At 38.7% G+C, this 12,250-nt stretch overlaps 1 protein-coding gene across 1 annotated transcript in view; it reads left to right on the forward strand.

Annotated features, from left to right (window-relative positions):
- The window catches only part of MAN1A2 (mannosidase alpha class 1A member 2), a 140,659-nt gene that overhangs the window by 13,689 nt on the left and 114,720 nt on the right, over positions 1-12,250 (forward strand). The window contains exon 2 of the mRNA XM_066377284.1: positions 11,719-11,974. Within this exon, the coding sequence (XP_066233381.1) occupies positions 11,719-11,974 (256 nt within the window). The remainder of the gene's footprint in view (positions 1-11,718; positions 11,975-12,250) is intronic.

A 12,250-nucleotide genomic window follows, 5' to 3' on the forward strand; every position in this document is an offset into this window, starting at 1 on the left:
CATAAAGCACTTCCTTTTTCATGACCTAGATAGTTTCCTGTATTAAAAGGATTGGTAATACCTATGGTGTGGTGAGCATTGAGCAGCTAATTCCTCTTGTGCCTACACTGTTGGTGTTAAGTATAAATTAATAGAATTTTTGTGAAGAACAATTTAGTAATAACTAATTTAGAGTACATATTCTTTGATCCAGCAGTTCTTCTAAGAAGTTATTTTTGGTAAATTTTCACATCAATGTGCAAAGTAATGTTCAAGAATGTCCCCTAAAGCTAAAATATGACATATTGTAAATGATTTAAATGTCTTGTCAATAGGGGATTAGTTACATAAATGATAATATATCAATATATGTACAGAATTCTTTTTTTTAACTTCCTCCTGCCGTAGACTTTGCTGGTTATTCCTAAAAGCACCATGATATTATTGTTTTTATTATTTTTTATTTATTCATTTTAGTGAATAGAGACAGAGAGATAGAGAGAGAGAGAGAAGGGGGGAGGAGCAGAAAGCATCAACTCTCATATGTGCCTCGACAGGGCAAGCCCAGGGTTTTGAACCAGCGACCTCAGCATTCCAGGTCGATGCTTGATCCACTGCGCCACCACAGGTCAGGCTGCACCATATTTTAATTGTATCATTTTATAATACTATGTTTAGATATCTGGTATATATTTTCACTATAATTCTTAGTTTTTAAGTTATAAGCATACATAAAAATATTAACAAATAATATTGTCACTGTATCCACTATTTCAAATCTTAACATTTTAACTGAAGATTACCCTTCTTGAGGTAAACCTCTGAGTTTGATGTTATCTTGCTCAATACATGGTTTCATACTTCTACAATATATATATTGAATAAATATAGCTGGATGATGCTCTAACCCAGCAGTTCTCAACCTGTGGGTCGCGACCCCGGCGGGAGTCTAACACACATGGCCCTGTGTTTTGGTCCTTCGACCCCCGCTGGGGTCGCGACCCACAGGTTGAGAACCGCTGCTCTAACCAACCAAGCTATCAGGCCAGGCTAATTTCTATTGATTTTTTTTTTTTTTTTTTTTTTTTTTAGAGAGAGAGAGGGCAGGGGGAAAGGAAGCATTCATGTGCTGTTCCACTCAGTGTGCATTCTTTGATTGCTTCCCGTGTGTGCCCTGACTGGGGATAGAACCCACAATGTTGTTGTTTCAGGATGACACTCTTGACCAACTGAGCTAACCAGTCAGGGAGGGCTTACTCAACATTTTTAAATGATTTATGTATGTTGATATATTGAGCTGTGGTTCAGTTATTTTATACACTTAGATATATGATTAAATCTCAACTTATACATTCCCCTGTTGATAGATTTTTTTTTAAATTTATTTATTTTTTACAGAGACAGAGAGTGAGTCAGAGAGAGGGGTAGGGACAGACAGACAGGAACAGAGAGAGATGAGAAGCATCAATCATTAGTTTTTCATTGCGCATTGCAACACCTTAGTTGTTCATTGATTGCTTTTTCATATGTGCCTTGACCACGGGCCTTCAGCAGACCGAGTAACCCCTTGCTGGAGCCAGCGACCTTGAGTTCAAGCTGGTGGGCTTTTTGCTCAAACCAGATGAGCCCGCGCTCAAGCTGGCAACCTCGGTGTCTCGAACCTGGGTCCTCTGCATCTCAGTCTGATGCTCTATCCATTGCACCACCGCCTGGTCAGGCCCCTGTTGATAGATTTTTAAGTTGAGTCCATATTTTTGCTGCAAAATATTCTTGTACATGTATTTTTGGCCATCTGTATTTTTTCTCCAAGGTAAAAGCTTAGTAATAGAACTATTAAGTTGTAAAGTATGTGTGTTATTGACTCTAAATTTTGTTGCTCAATTAGCCTCTCCAGTGGTTGTACCAATTTACACTCACACCTGCATCTTTGCAAACCATGGTATTGTGTATTTAAAAAATCTTTACCAATCTGATGTTAATTTTACTTTTCATGTTTCTCATTACTAATAAGGTGGAATATTTTTAAAACATATTTATTGGTTGGTTGTGTTTCCTAGTCTTTTAGTTGCTCACTCACATTTTTTTTTTGCCAATTTTTCTTACGGGTTTTCCTTTCTCTTACTCATTTGTAGGAATTATTTATATATCCTGATGAATTCTTAGGTAGATACATCACATGTATCTTCTTGCAGTGGATCTCTTATTTTTATACTTTGTTTATGGTGTCTTTTGTATTACAGAAGTGATAAATTTTAATGTAATTTAAATTGTCAGTATTTCTCTTTATGGTATAACTTTTTGGATTTTGCTTAGGGAATGCTTTTCTACCTTTTAGTTATAGTCTCCTTATTTTCAGTTTTGGTAGTTTTAAAGTTTTGTTTATCCTATCTAGAAATTTAATCATCTTGGTTTTGGTTTTTGTGTATGTTGAGGTTGGGATTGAATTTGTATTTTTCCATATGGGTGTTCAGTTGTCCCCATGCCACTTATTGAAGCGTCTGTCCTTTCCCATGGATCTGTAATGCCACTTCTGCCATATAACAATTTTTTGTATTTTCATAGGTTTGTTTCTAGGTTCTCTAGGACCTTTTGTATATTTTTGTTGGATCAGTATGGCATGCTGTTTTAATAATAATAATAATAAGTGTAGTAATAATTATAGCTTTATATAATGTATAGACTGAATATTTATGTCCTCTCAGAATTTATGTGTTGAAATTCTGTTCCCCAATTTCATGGCTTTTGGGAGGTAATATTTCTATAATTAGGAATGGGATTAGTGCCCTTATAAAACGACATGAGAGCAATTGCTTTCTCTCGCCTTCTATTCTTTCCTTCATGTCTGCAACCAGGAGAGGGTTTTTACCAGAACCTGACTGCATTGGCACCCTGATCTCAGACTTGCACCTCCAGAACTGTGAGAAATAAATTTTTACTGTTTATAAGCTACTCAGGCTATGTATGGTGCTGTGTTACAGCAGCACAAAGTGAATGTGTTTGTTTGAGTTCCTGTTGTCAGTTCTCTTCAGTAGCTGAATCATTTTATATTTTCATCAACAATGTCTAAAGGTTACAATTTCTATGGTCATTGTCAACACTTTTAAAAAATTATATCTATTCTAGTGTATGTGAAGTAGTATCTTACGGTTTTGATTTGCATTTCCCTAATGACTAATGAAGTTGAACATTTTTTGTATTGTTGGTCATTTGTTATATCTGTGTTGGGTAAATGTCCATCCAAGTTATTTGTCCAGTTTTAAAATTGGGTGGCATGTAATTTTGTTGTTAAGTTGTAGGAGTTTTTTATATCTTTTGGATACAAGACCCTTATCAGTATATGGTTTGTAAATATTTTTCTCCTTTTCTGTAGGTTTTCACTTTCTTTATAATGTCTGTTGATATAAAAAGTTTTATTTTCTTTTGTGGCTTATGTATTTGACATCATATTTAGGAACCTTCCATTGCCAACCAAGGTCATGAAGATTTCCGTTTTTTTAAAGACTTTTATGATTTTAACTTTTTTTTAAACGAGAGAGAGAGAGAGAGCTACAGAGAGAGACAGAGACAGGGAGAGAGATGAGAAGCATCAACTTGTAGTGGCGGCACTTTAGTTGCTCATTGATTGCTTTTTCATATGTGCCTTGACCTGGAGGGGGGTGCACCAGCTGAGCCAATGACCCATTGCTCAAGCCAGCGACCTTTGGGCTCGAGCCAGTGACCATGGGGTCATGTCTATGATCCTACACTCAAACTGGTGAGCCTGCACTCAAGCCAGATGAACCCATGCTCAAACTGATGACCATGGGGTTTCAAACCTGGATTCTCAGTGTCCCTAGTCGATGCTCCATCCACTGTGCCTCCACCTGGTCAGGCTATGATTTTAATTTTTATATTTAGGTTGTGTGTGTTTTATATTTATGTTGAGTTTTTGTGTATGGTATGAGATGAGGGGCCTCAGGTGTAATGGATGCCTTTTCTCTAGAGAGGCTTTTCATCTCCCTTAGGTGATGGTTTTGAACTGGGTAGATGATCAAGACCTCTCCCCAGGAATGACTGAGGCAGACCTTTTTAGCCTGTGCTGGAAGTTATAGCACAGGGGTCGGGAACCTATGGCTCACGAGCCAGATGTGGCTCTTTTAATGGCTGCATCTGGCTTGCAGACAAATCTTTAATAAAAATAATAATAACGTTAAAAATATAAAACATTCTCATGTATTACAATCTATTCATTTCCTACCACTCATGTTCATGGTTGCGGGTGGCTGGAACCAATCACAGCTGTCCTCCGGGACAACACCAAATTTTTATTGGATAATGCGTAATGTACATGGGTTGTTGTATGGCTCTCACGGAATTACATTTTAAAATATGTGGCATCCATGGCTCTCTCAGCCAGAAAGGTTCCTGACCCCTGTTATAGCAGTTCTTAACTCAGGCATGGGAACAGTCTTGCAGGAGACCAGGCTATATAGGTTAATGCCTTGCGAGGTCCCACATCTCTTTCCAGATTTCTGAAAGTAACTTCTATTGAATGATTAATAGTAAAAAGTAATTATGTGCTATTTGACTGTCTCCCTATATTTCATCTTGTTCTCACTTATGTCATATTCAGAATAACTTTGAGTTTTAAATATGTAAGTTGGACCCTATTTCAGTGGTGTTGGTGGGCCAGAATTTTCTATTCTATGTTAGTTGAACTGTTTAACAAGAATTGAGAGGGATTGAGTCAAAGGCATGTACTTTGGTTGTAGTCCTAGAATACCTTGTCCATATTTGCACTGAAAAGACTTGTAGAAGAGGAATTTTGTATACAAATAGTAGTGACCAACTATAATGCATGTAAAATGGGTATTAATTGGAAGACTATGGGTTGGCTTTCAGAACTGACATAAGGTCTAGAGAACTAGATTTAGAAGAAAAGCATTGAGGGAAGGCAGGTATGGCAGAACCATGCTGAAGATTAAGGAACAGTTAATGTACCATTGTCAGTGCGGCTAGTCACTGAGTCTGCTTATGGCTTTGCTACCTTGGGACACTGATTTCTCTGCTTTCTGACTGATTTCTAAAGCTGAGTTCTTGTTTCTTTAAGTCACTTAGTCCAGATCTTTGTTTTCAGCCAGACCATCTGATTGCCCTAGGCCTTGGTCGGCAAACCGCGGCTTGCGAGCCACATGCAGCTCTTTGGCCCCTTGAGTGTTTAGCAAAGGCCAGTTTAAGAGTACCCTAATTAAGTTAATAACAATGTACCTACCTATATAGTTTAAGTTAAAAATATTTGGCTCTCAAAAGAAATTTTAATCGTTGTACTGTTGATATTTGGCTCTGTTGACTAATGAGCTTGCCGACCACTGGCTAGTGTAAGTCATAGGGCCTTGCCATGCTGTTAGACAATAGAAAGATAAGGTACTGAGGACCATTTGGCTTCTATAGTAAGAAAAGAGATTCTGTTACCAGTAAACTGAAAATTTGAATTTAGATAGGGGATTACATATTAACATATTAAGAAATGTAAAGTAAATTGGAAAGAACCCTAAATTTTATTACAGTGATTTGTATTATAGTTGAGGATAAAGTTCTTAACTTGTGCTGAGTTATTTAGAAATGTAGATATAAAAGTTTTCCTAGACTCTACTCTTTTAGCACTTTCTGTGCAGTGCGTTAAAATAGGCCAGTACTGCTCCTCTTAGAGAGGAATCTTGGAAACATGAGGGTATTTTTTGTTTGTCACCATGAAGATAATTCTGAGTGACACTGTTGGCATTTAGTTGATGAGGGCAAGGAATGCTAACTACTCCACCATAGTGCCCTGATGTTCTGCACAACAAAGAACTGAGTTATCTTGCCTAAAATGCCCATAGTACAGTTGAGAAGCACTAGGTTACATGGATCATCTTAATGAGGGCTAGAAATGCGTACCGGCTCCCATTGCTTCACAGTCTGCACTGTACAGCTTGAACATCATTTCTCACTTTCTTGTTCTGCTTCTGGTCTCTTCTTAGTTCAAGAGACTTGATTCCTATTCAAGCCCCCTCCCGCAATTTAAAATCTGCCTCCAATACCATATATAAAAATTAACTCAAAATCAATCAAAGACCTAATGTAAAAGCTAAAAAAACTATATAAAACTCTTGGCATTAGTTTTGGGCTTCAGGGCTTGGAGTTGAGGGCAGGGGGCTATCATAGTCTTCTCAGGCTGCTGTAACAAAATACCATAGACTGGTGGTTTAAATAACAGAAATTTACTTCTCACAGTTTGAGGTTGGAAAGTCCAAGATCAAAGTCTAGCAGGATTGATTTCTGGTGAAGGCTTCTTCCTGGCTTGCAGGTAGCTGTTGTCTTGTTGCATAATTACATGACCTTTGTTTGTGCTTGCAGTGGGTCAGGAGGGGGTGTTGGGGTGGGCGATAGGAGAAAGTTATAAATAGCGACGAGATATACTGCTCACAAAAATGAGGGGCTATTTCAAAATGAATATGAAGCAATAAAAAAAAGCATTTAATTTTTTTTCTGTTAAACAAGAACATCAGAAAAACAAATGACAAGTCAAAGAAAGTTGATTATGCACATGAGATGCAAAACCAACTTTTATTTCATTGATGAAAATGCACTCTACAAAAGGCTGAAAGTAAGGAAGTGTCTGCACGTTCCTTGATCCCCTAATTTTTGTGAGCAGTGTATTTCTTTCTCTCTTCTTTGTTTTATAAAACCACTAATCCTATCAGAGGGCCTCACTCTTATGAATTAATCCAGTGGTTCTCAAACTTTTTGAAGTCAGGGTGCATTTAAAATCCTACAAATAATTGTAGGTGCACTATATACAAATTTCTGAGAAATATGTTATAATAATTAAGTCAAATATTAAAGAAAAATATATAAAGTCCAAGCATGCTTTTATGGTAATTAAACCAAATAAATATGTCAAAATTAAATTTATTCTGACATTAAAAAACATTTTTATGTTACATTTTTTGAGTTATGCTTTTTAGAATTCGTAAAGAAAGGGGGTTAAAAAATTTTAAAAATGACAAAAAAGTTATCTTTTTATATATATAGATGCATTCTTAGTAAGATTTAGTAAATTTGGCAGGTCCCTGTGCAAATGTGTTAAGTTTTTTCATTCTTGTGTTTATGAGAAACATGAGCCTGATGTGTCCTAGTGATTTCTTCAGTGTTTGGGCATATATTTGAAAGGCAAACTCTCATTTCTTCATCAATGCATTGAAAAATTTCTCTTTTTACTCTTAATTGTGTGGAGTGCAGAAAACCCCCTTAACTTTACACCAAATAAGAAGAAGATGGAAGAAACTTGCCTCCAGTCTTTCCAGGGAACATGGGAGTTAGTGTAAGCAATCCAGCACCACAGTTTAACAGCCTTTTGCAACCTAATCAAGCAAGTAAGGTGGGGGGTTGTGCAGACTGTCAGCTTATAGCCAATTCCCCACACCTCTGTCCCCCAAAAATCTAAACTCCAAAAACCCTGTTGGTTTTTTGGTCCCCAACAGGCACATATTTCTCTGGAACACCATAGGGCGCACCTGGAAATCTTCTAGGGCACACCAGTGCGCCCTGGCACACACTTTGAGAACCACTGACCTAATCTAACACTAATTACTTCTTTTGCAAAAGCCTCTTCTCCATATACTATCATGTTTGGGGTTAAAACTTCAACATATGAACTTTTAGGGATACAAACATTCAGTCTAAGATGTAATATCTTATTGAGAAACCAGATGAATGTAGGTAGACCACAGAAACATTGTCAGTGTTAGTAATTTGGTTCTGGAGTACTTAGTAACCTGGGAATGGCTGACCATGTGTATTTCATTATAACAGTTGAGAAAATACAGTTGAATGATGTTGAATGGGAAGAGTATATAGAGTACAAACAGAAGTGAGGATGGAATAAAACATTTTTGGGGGACATTGATGATTTTGGAGCCAATGATAAGCAATGTGTTGGAAAGGCAGGTCTGAGGAAGAGAGAATTTCAAAGGAATGATAAACTTAGCTACCAGTTTTTTTGTTTTTTTTTTTTGCATTTTTCTAAAGTTGGAAACGGGGAGGCAGTCAGACAGACTCACGCATGCCCCCGACCGGGATCCACCCGGCACGCCCACCAGGGGGCAATGGCTCTGCCCATCTGATCTGCCGCAATCAGAGCCATTCTAGCGCCCGAGGCGGAGGCCACAGAGCCATCCTCAGCGCCCAGGCAAACTTTTGCTCCCATGGAGCCTTGGCTGCGGGAGGGGAAGAGAGAGACAGAGAGGAAGGAGAGGGGGAGGGGTTGAGAAGCAGATGGGCGCTTCTCCTGTGTGCCCTGGCCGGGAATCGAACCTGGGATTCCTGCACGCCAGGCCGACGCTCTGCCACTGAGCTAACTGGCCAGGGCCGCTACCAGTTTTTAACTGTGGTACATACAAGACTAATGTGAGGTTGAGGAAAGTAGAGACAGCAGATGTAGTATTCCTTGGAAAAGTATAGTGATAAAAGGAGGAAAGGGAATACCAACCAAGGTGAAGGAGGAAGCAGTTTTGAGAGAAGTTTTTATTTATCTATTTACTTGTCTTTAAAGGATGGCTGAGACTTTGTGTTTGTAGGTGAAGAGTGAAGGTCTAAAGAGAGTGAATATAAAGGGAAAATGTTGGTATATTTGTGTAAATCTTTGCCAAACAAGATTTCAGTGTAATTTTATATATCCTTATGTAATTGAGGATTGTATTTGTCCTTCACAATGTTTCCAAATATAATTTATTTAAAGATTTTAATTGGAGAAGGAAATCTATCCCTTGTTTAATTTATTTCTGGCAAATCATCCCTCAGATACTAATGAGAGCTCCAGGGAAAGAGAACATCTGGATGTGGAGTGGCTCAGTTACGATTAGGTTATTTACCAGCCATAAAAATCACAAAATAACAGTGGCTTAAACAAGATGGAAGTTTATTTTTGATCACATGAATTCTGTGGGAGCATTGTCAATAAGGGGGGCTGAGAAATAGACTTTTGATACAGCAGGGTCAGGTGTTTATCTAAAAATCGAGGGCTCTAAGACAAAGGAATAAGAGAGAAAAGATACTGAGAGACAGGTGTTAGTATCTCCAGTGGTCGGCAAACTCATTAGTCAACAGAGCCAAATATCAACAGTACAACGATTGAAATTTCTTTTGAGAGCCAAATTTTTTAAACTTATACTATATAGGTAGGTACATTCCTTATCAAGATAGTGCCTGCATGTGGTATTTTGTGGAAGAGCCACACTCAAGGGGCCAAAGAGCTGCATGTGGCTCGCGAGCCACAATTTGCCAACCACTGAAGACAGTAAGAGACAAACTCTTAAAATTTATTCCTACTGAAAGGCATACTATTTACGTAGTGTTTAAAAAGCCCAAATGCATGTGCTAGGTTTTCTACTTTCTACAATAATTCATGACCCTGAACACATAACTTAATTTGTACTACTTTGAGTAGTATGAACGTTCATGTACGTCCTTGTGCCTCCTGACCATCCAGAGTATGATCGTACAAAATTATTTTTTAATTTTTGTATTTTTCCGAAGTTGGAAATGGGGAGGCAGTCAGACAGACTCCCGCATGCGCCCGACCGGGATCCACCCGGCACGCCCACCAGGGGGCGATGCTCTGCCCATCTGGGGCGTTGCTCTGTTGCAACCAGAGCCATTCTAGCGCCTGAGGCAGAGGCCACAGAGCCATCCTCAGCGCCCGGGCAAACTTTGCTCCAGTGGAGCCTTGGCTGCGGGAGGGGAAGAGAGAGACAGAGAGGAAGGAGAGGGGGAGGGGTGGAGAAGCAGATGGGCACTTCTCCTGTGTGCCTTGGCTGGGAATCAAACCCAGGACTCCTGCACGGCAGGCTGACGCTCGACCACTGAGCCAAGCGGCCAAGGCCCGTACAAAATTTTTATTTTAAAAATGTGTAAGGCAACATTTAAAAAGGCAAATGTATGTTCTTCTTGTTTCCATAAATTGGTTATCAAACAAACATGATTTTAAGTTAATAGAACTGTAACTGAAACTAATTTCATTTTTTGAAAAAAAACTCCCAGGGGTCAGTGAGCATGAAAAAAACTCACTACTCAAAGGGTTAATTTTCTCTTTGTGCCTTACTATTTTATAATAAGATGCAGAACAGTGTTTAATAGCGGGTACTTCACAAATTGGTGTGAGAATTAAATAAGATAATCTAAGCCAGTGAGTGCCTCTGACAGCTAAGGCACAACAGTTACTAGTTTTGTTGTCATTTGTCTGTGCTTTTCAAGGAACAAAGGTATTTGGAAGGTGTTGGGTTAGATGTTTACTCTTGGAGTAGCCATCATTGGTTGATTTTAAAATAGCTGCCATTTCTGTATTCATTCATGTGGATTGAGGCAGACGTGGAGAGAACACTGAGCTTTCACAAAGTACGTCTGGGTAGAAAACCCAGTGTTCACTGCAGTAGTGGTTTCCAAATATTTGTGTACACCAGAATCAGGGGAGCTCTTAATAATATAAATTCATGGGTGTTACACAGACCTGCTGAACTGGAATCTGTAGTGTTAACAATAGTTCAAGAGATTTTTAAGTCATCATGCCCACATTAGTTGGGAACTGTTGTGCTATAAGCTCTATGGTATTTCCAGTATGCAAAAGTTTTAGAAGAGTATGATGTACCATATAATAAATGAAAAATTTCCCATCCTCTTATTTTTTGGCTTATTTCCTTCCTTGACCCTATATATATTTTTGTCCATCTTGATAATTAGTTCTTACTTCTATTTTTTTTTTATTATTTATTGATTGTAGATAAAGGAAAGAGAGAAAATGGGGAGAAGGGTGGAGCAGGAAGCATCAACTTATAGCAATTGCTTCTTGTATGTGCCTTGACCCAGCAAGCCCAGGGTTTTTAACCTGCAACCTCAGCATTCCAAGTTGAGGCTTTATCCACTGTGCCACCATAGGTCAGGCAATTTTTTTTTTTTAGGTGAGAGGAGGAGATCTAGTGAGATGGACTGCTGCATATGCCCCTACTGGGATCCACCCAGCAACACCCCCCTACCCCTCATTTGGGGTCAGTGTTCACAACTGAGCTATTTTTAGTGCCTGAGGCTGACACTTGGATCAACTAAGCTATCCTCAGTGTTGGGACTGATGCTTGAACCAGTCAAGTCATTGAATATGGGAGAGGAAGAAGGAGAGCAGGGGGAGAGGGATGGAAAGAGAAGCAGATGGTTGCTTCTCCTGTGTACCCTGACTGGGAATCAAACCCAGGACAAGCATATGCCGGGCCAACACTCTATCCATTGAGCCACCAGCCAGGGCCCTTAATTCTACTTTTAATTTTCTCCCTCCCATCTAATTTCTCACTGGTATGTCTCCCTTCATTCCTTTCTTCCTCCTTCCCTGCCCCCCCCCCCTTTTCATGTGTCTACTGATAGGTTACTGATTGCTGTTTTCTCTGTTCTCATTGGCCCTGAAATTGCAACTTTCTTTCTAGGTTTTCTCTTCATGCATTCTGTAAAGTGTTAGCTTGACAGCATCCAGGACCCATACCAAGTTATATTTGTCCTGTTCTTTAGCAGATAGATCAGAATCTCTACAGATCGAATCTCTACAGATCATTCTTAACTTTTAATGACAGAAGAAGGAAGCTATCAGAGGTTGGTGGAGGAAACTTCAAGTTTTACATTTAAAGCTTGAAGTTCTTAAGGGTCATGCTAACCAATCTTTTTTTCCTCCTCTTATTAAAGGGAAGAAGAGGAACGTTTGAGAAATAAAATTCGAGCTGATCACGAGAAAGCCCTGGAAGAAGCAAAAGAAAAATTAAAAAAGTCAAGAGAAGAAATCCAGGCAGAAATTCAGACAGAGAAAAATAAGGTATTCCAAGAAATGAAGACGAAAGAGAAAAAGCCACTGCCACCAGTCCCTATACCAAATCTTTTAGGAATAAATGGTGGAGACCCAGAAGATAATGACATAAGAAAGAAAAGGGACAAAATTAAAGAGGTAATAATAAGCTGAAATTTATGATACAGAGTGGTTATGGATATATATTTGACTGGAGATTCACACACGCACACACAATTTATGTTGTCATATTTGATCTTGTTTGTTTTTGGGTCATAATTGTAGCTTGACTTCAGAGTTGGCAGTAAGGGCTAGAACTCTCCTAATATGGATTATAATATAGTTATTGGACACTTAAAATTTTGTAATGTTGTTTGGATGGTTACATCACTCAACCCGTGTTCAGAGATTTGTTGATATTTAGCATTTTATAAA

Source organism: Saccopteryx leptura, chromosome 3, assembly GCF_036850995.1.
Source record: "Saccopteryx leptura isolate mSacLep1 chromosome 3, mSacLep1_pri_phased_curated, whole genome shotgun sequence".
In the NCBI taxonomy this organism is placed as follows: Eukaryota; Metazoa; Chordata; class Mammalia; order Chiroptera; family Emballonuridae; genus Saccopteryx; species Saccopteryx leptura.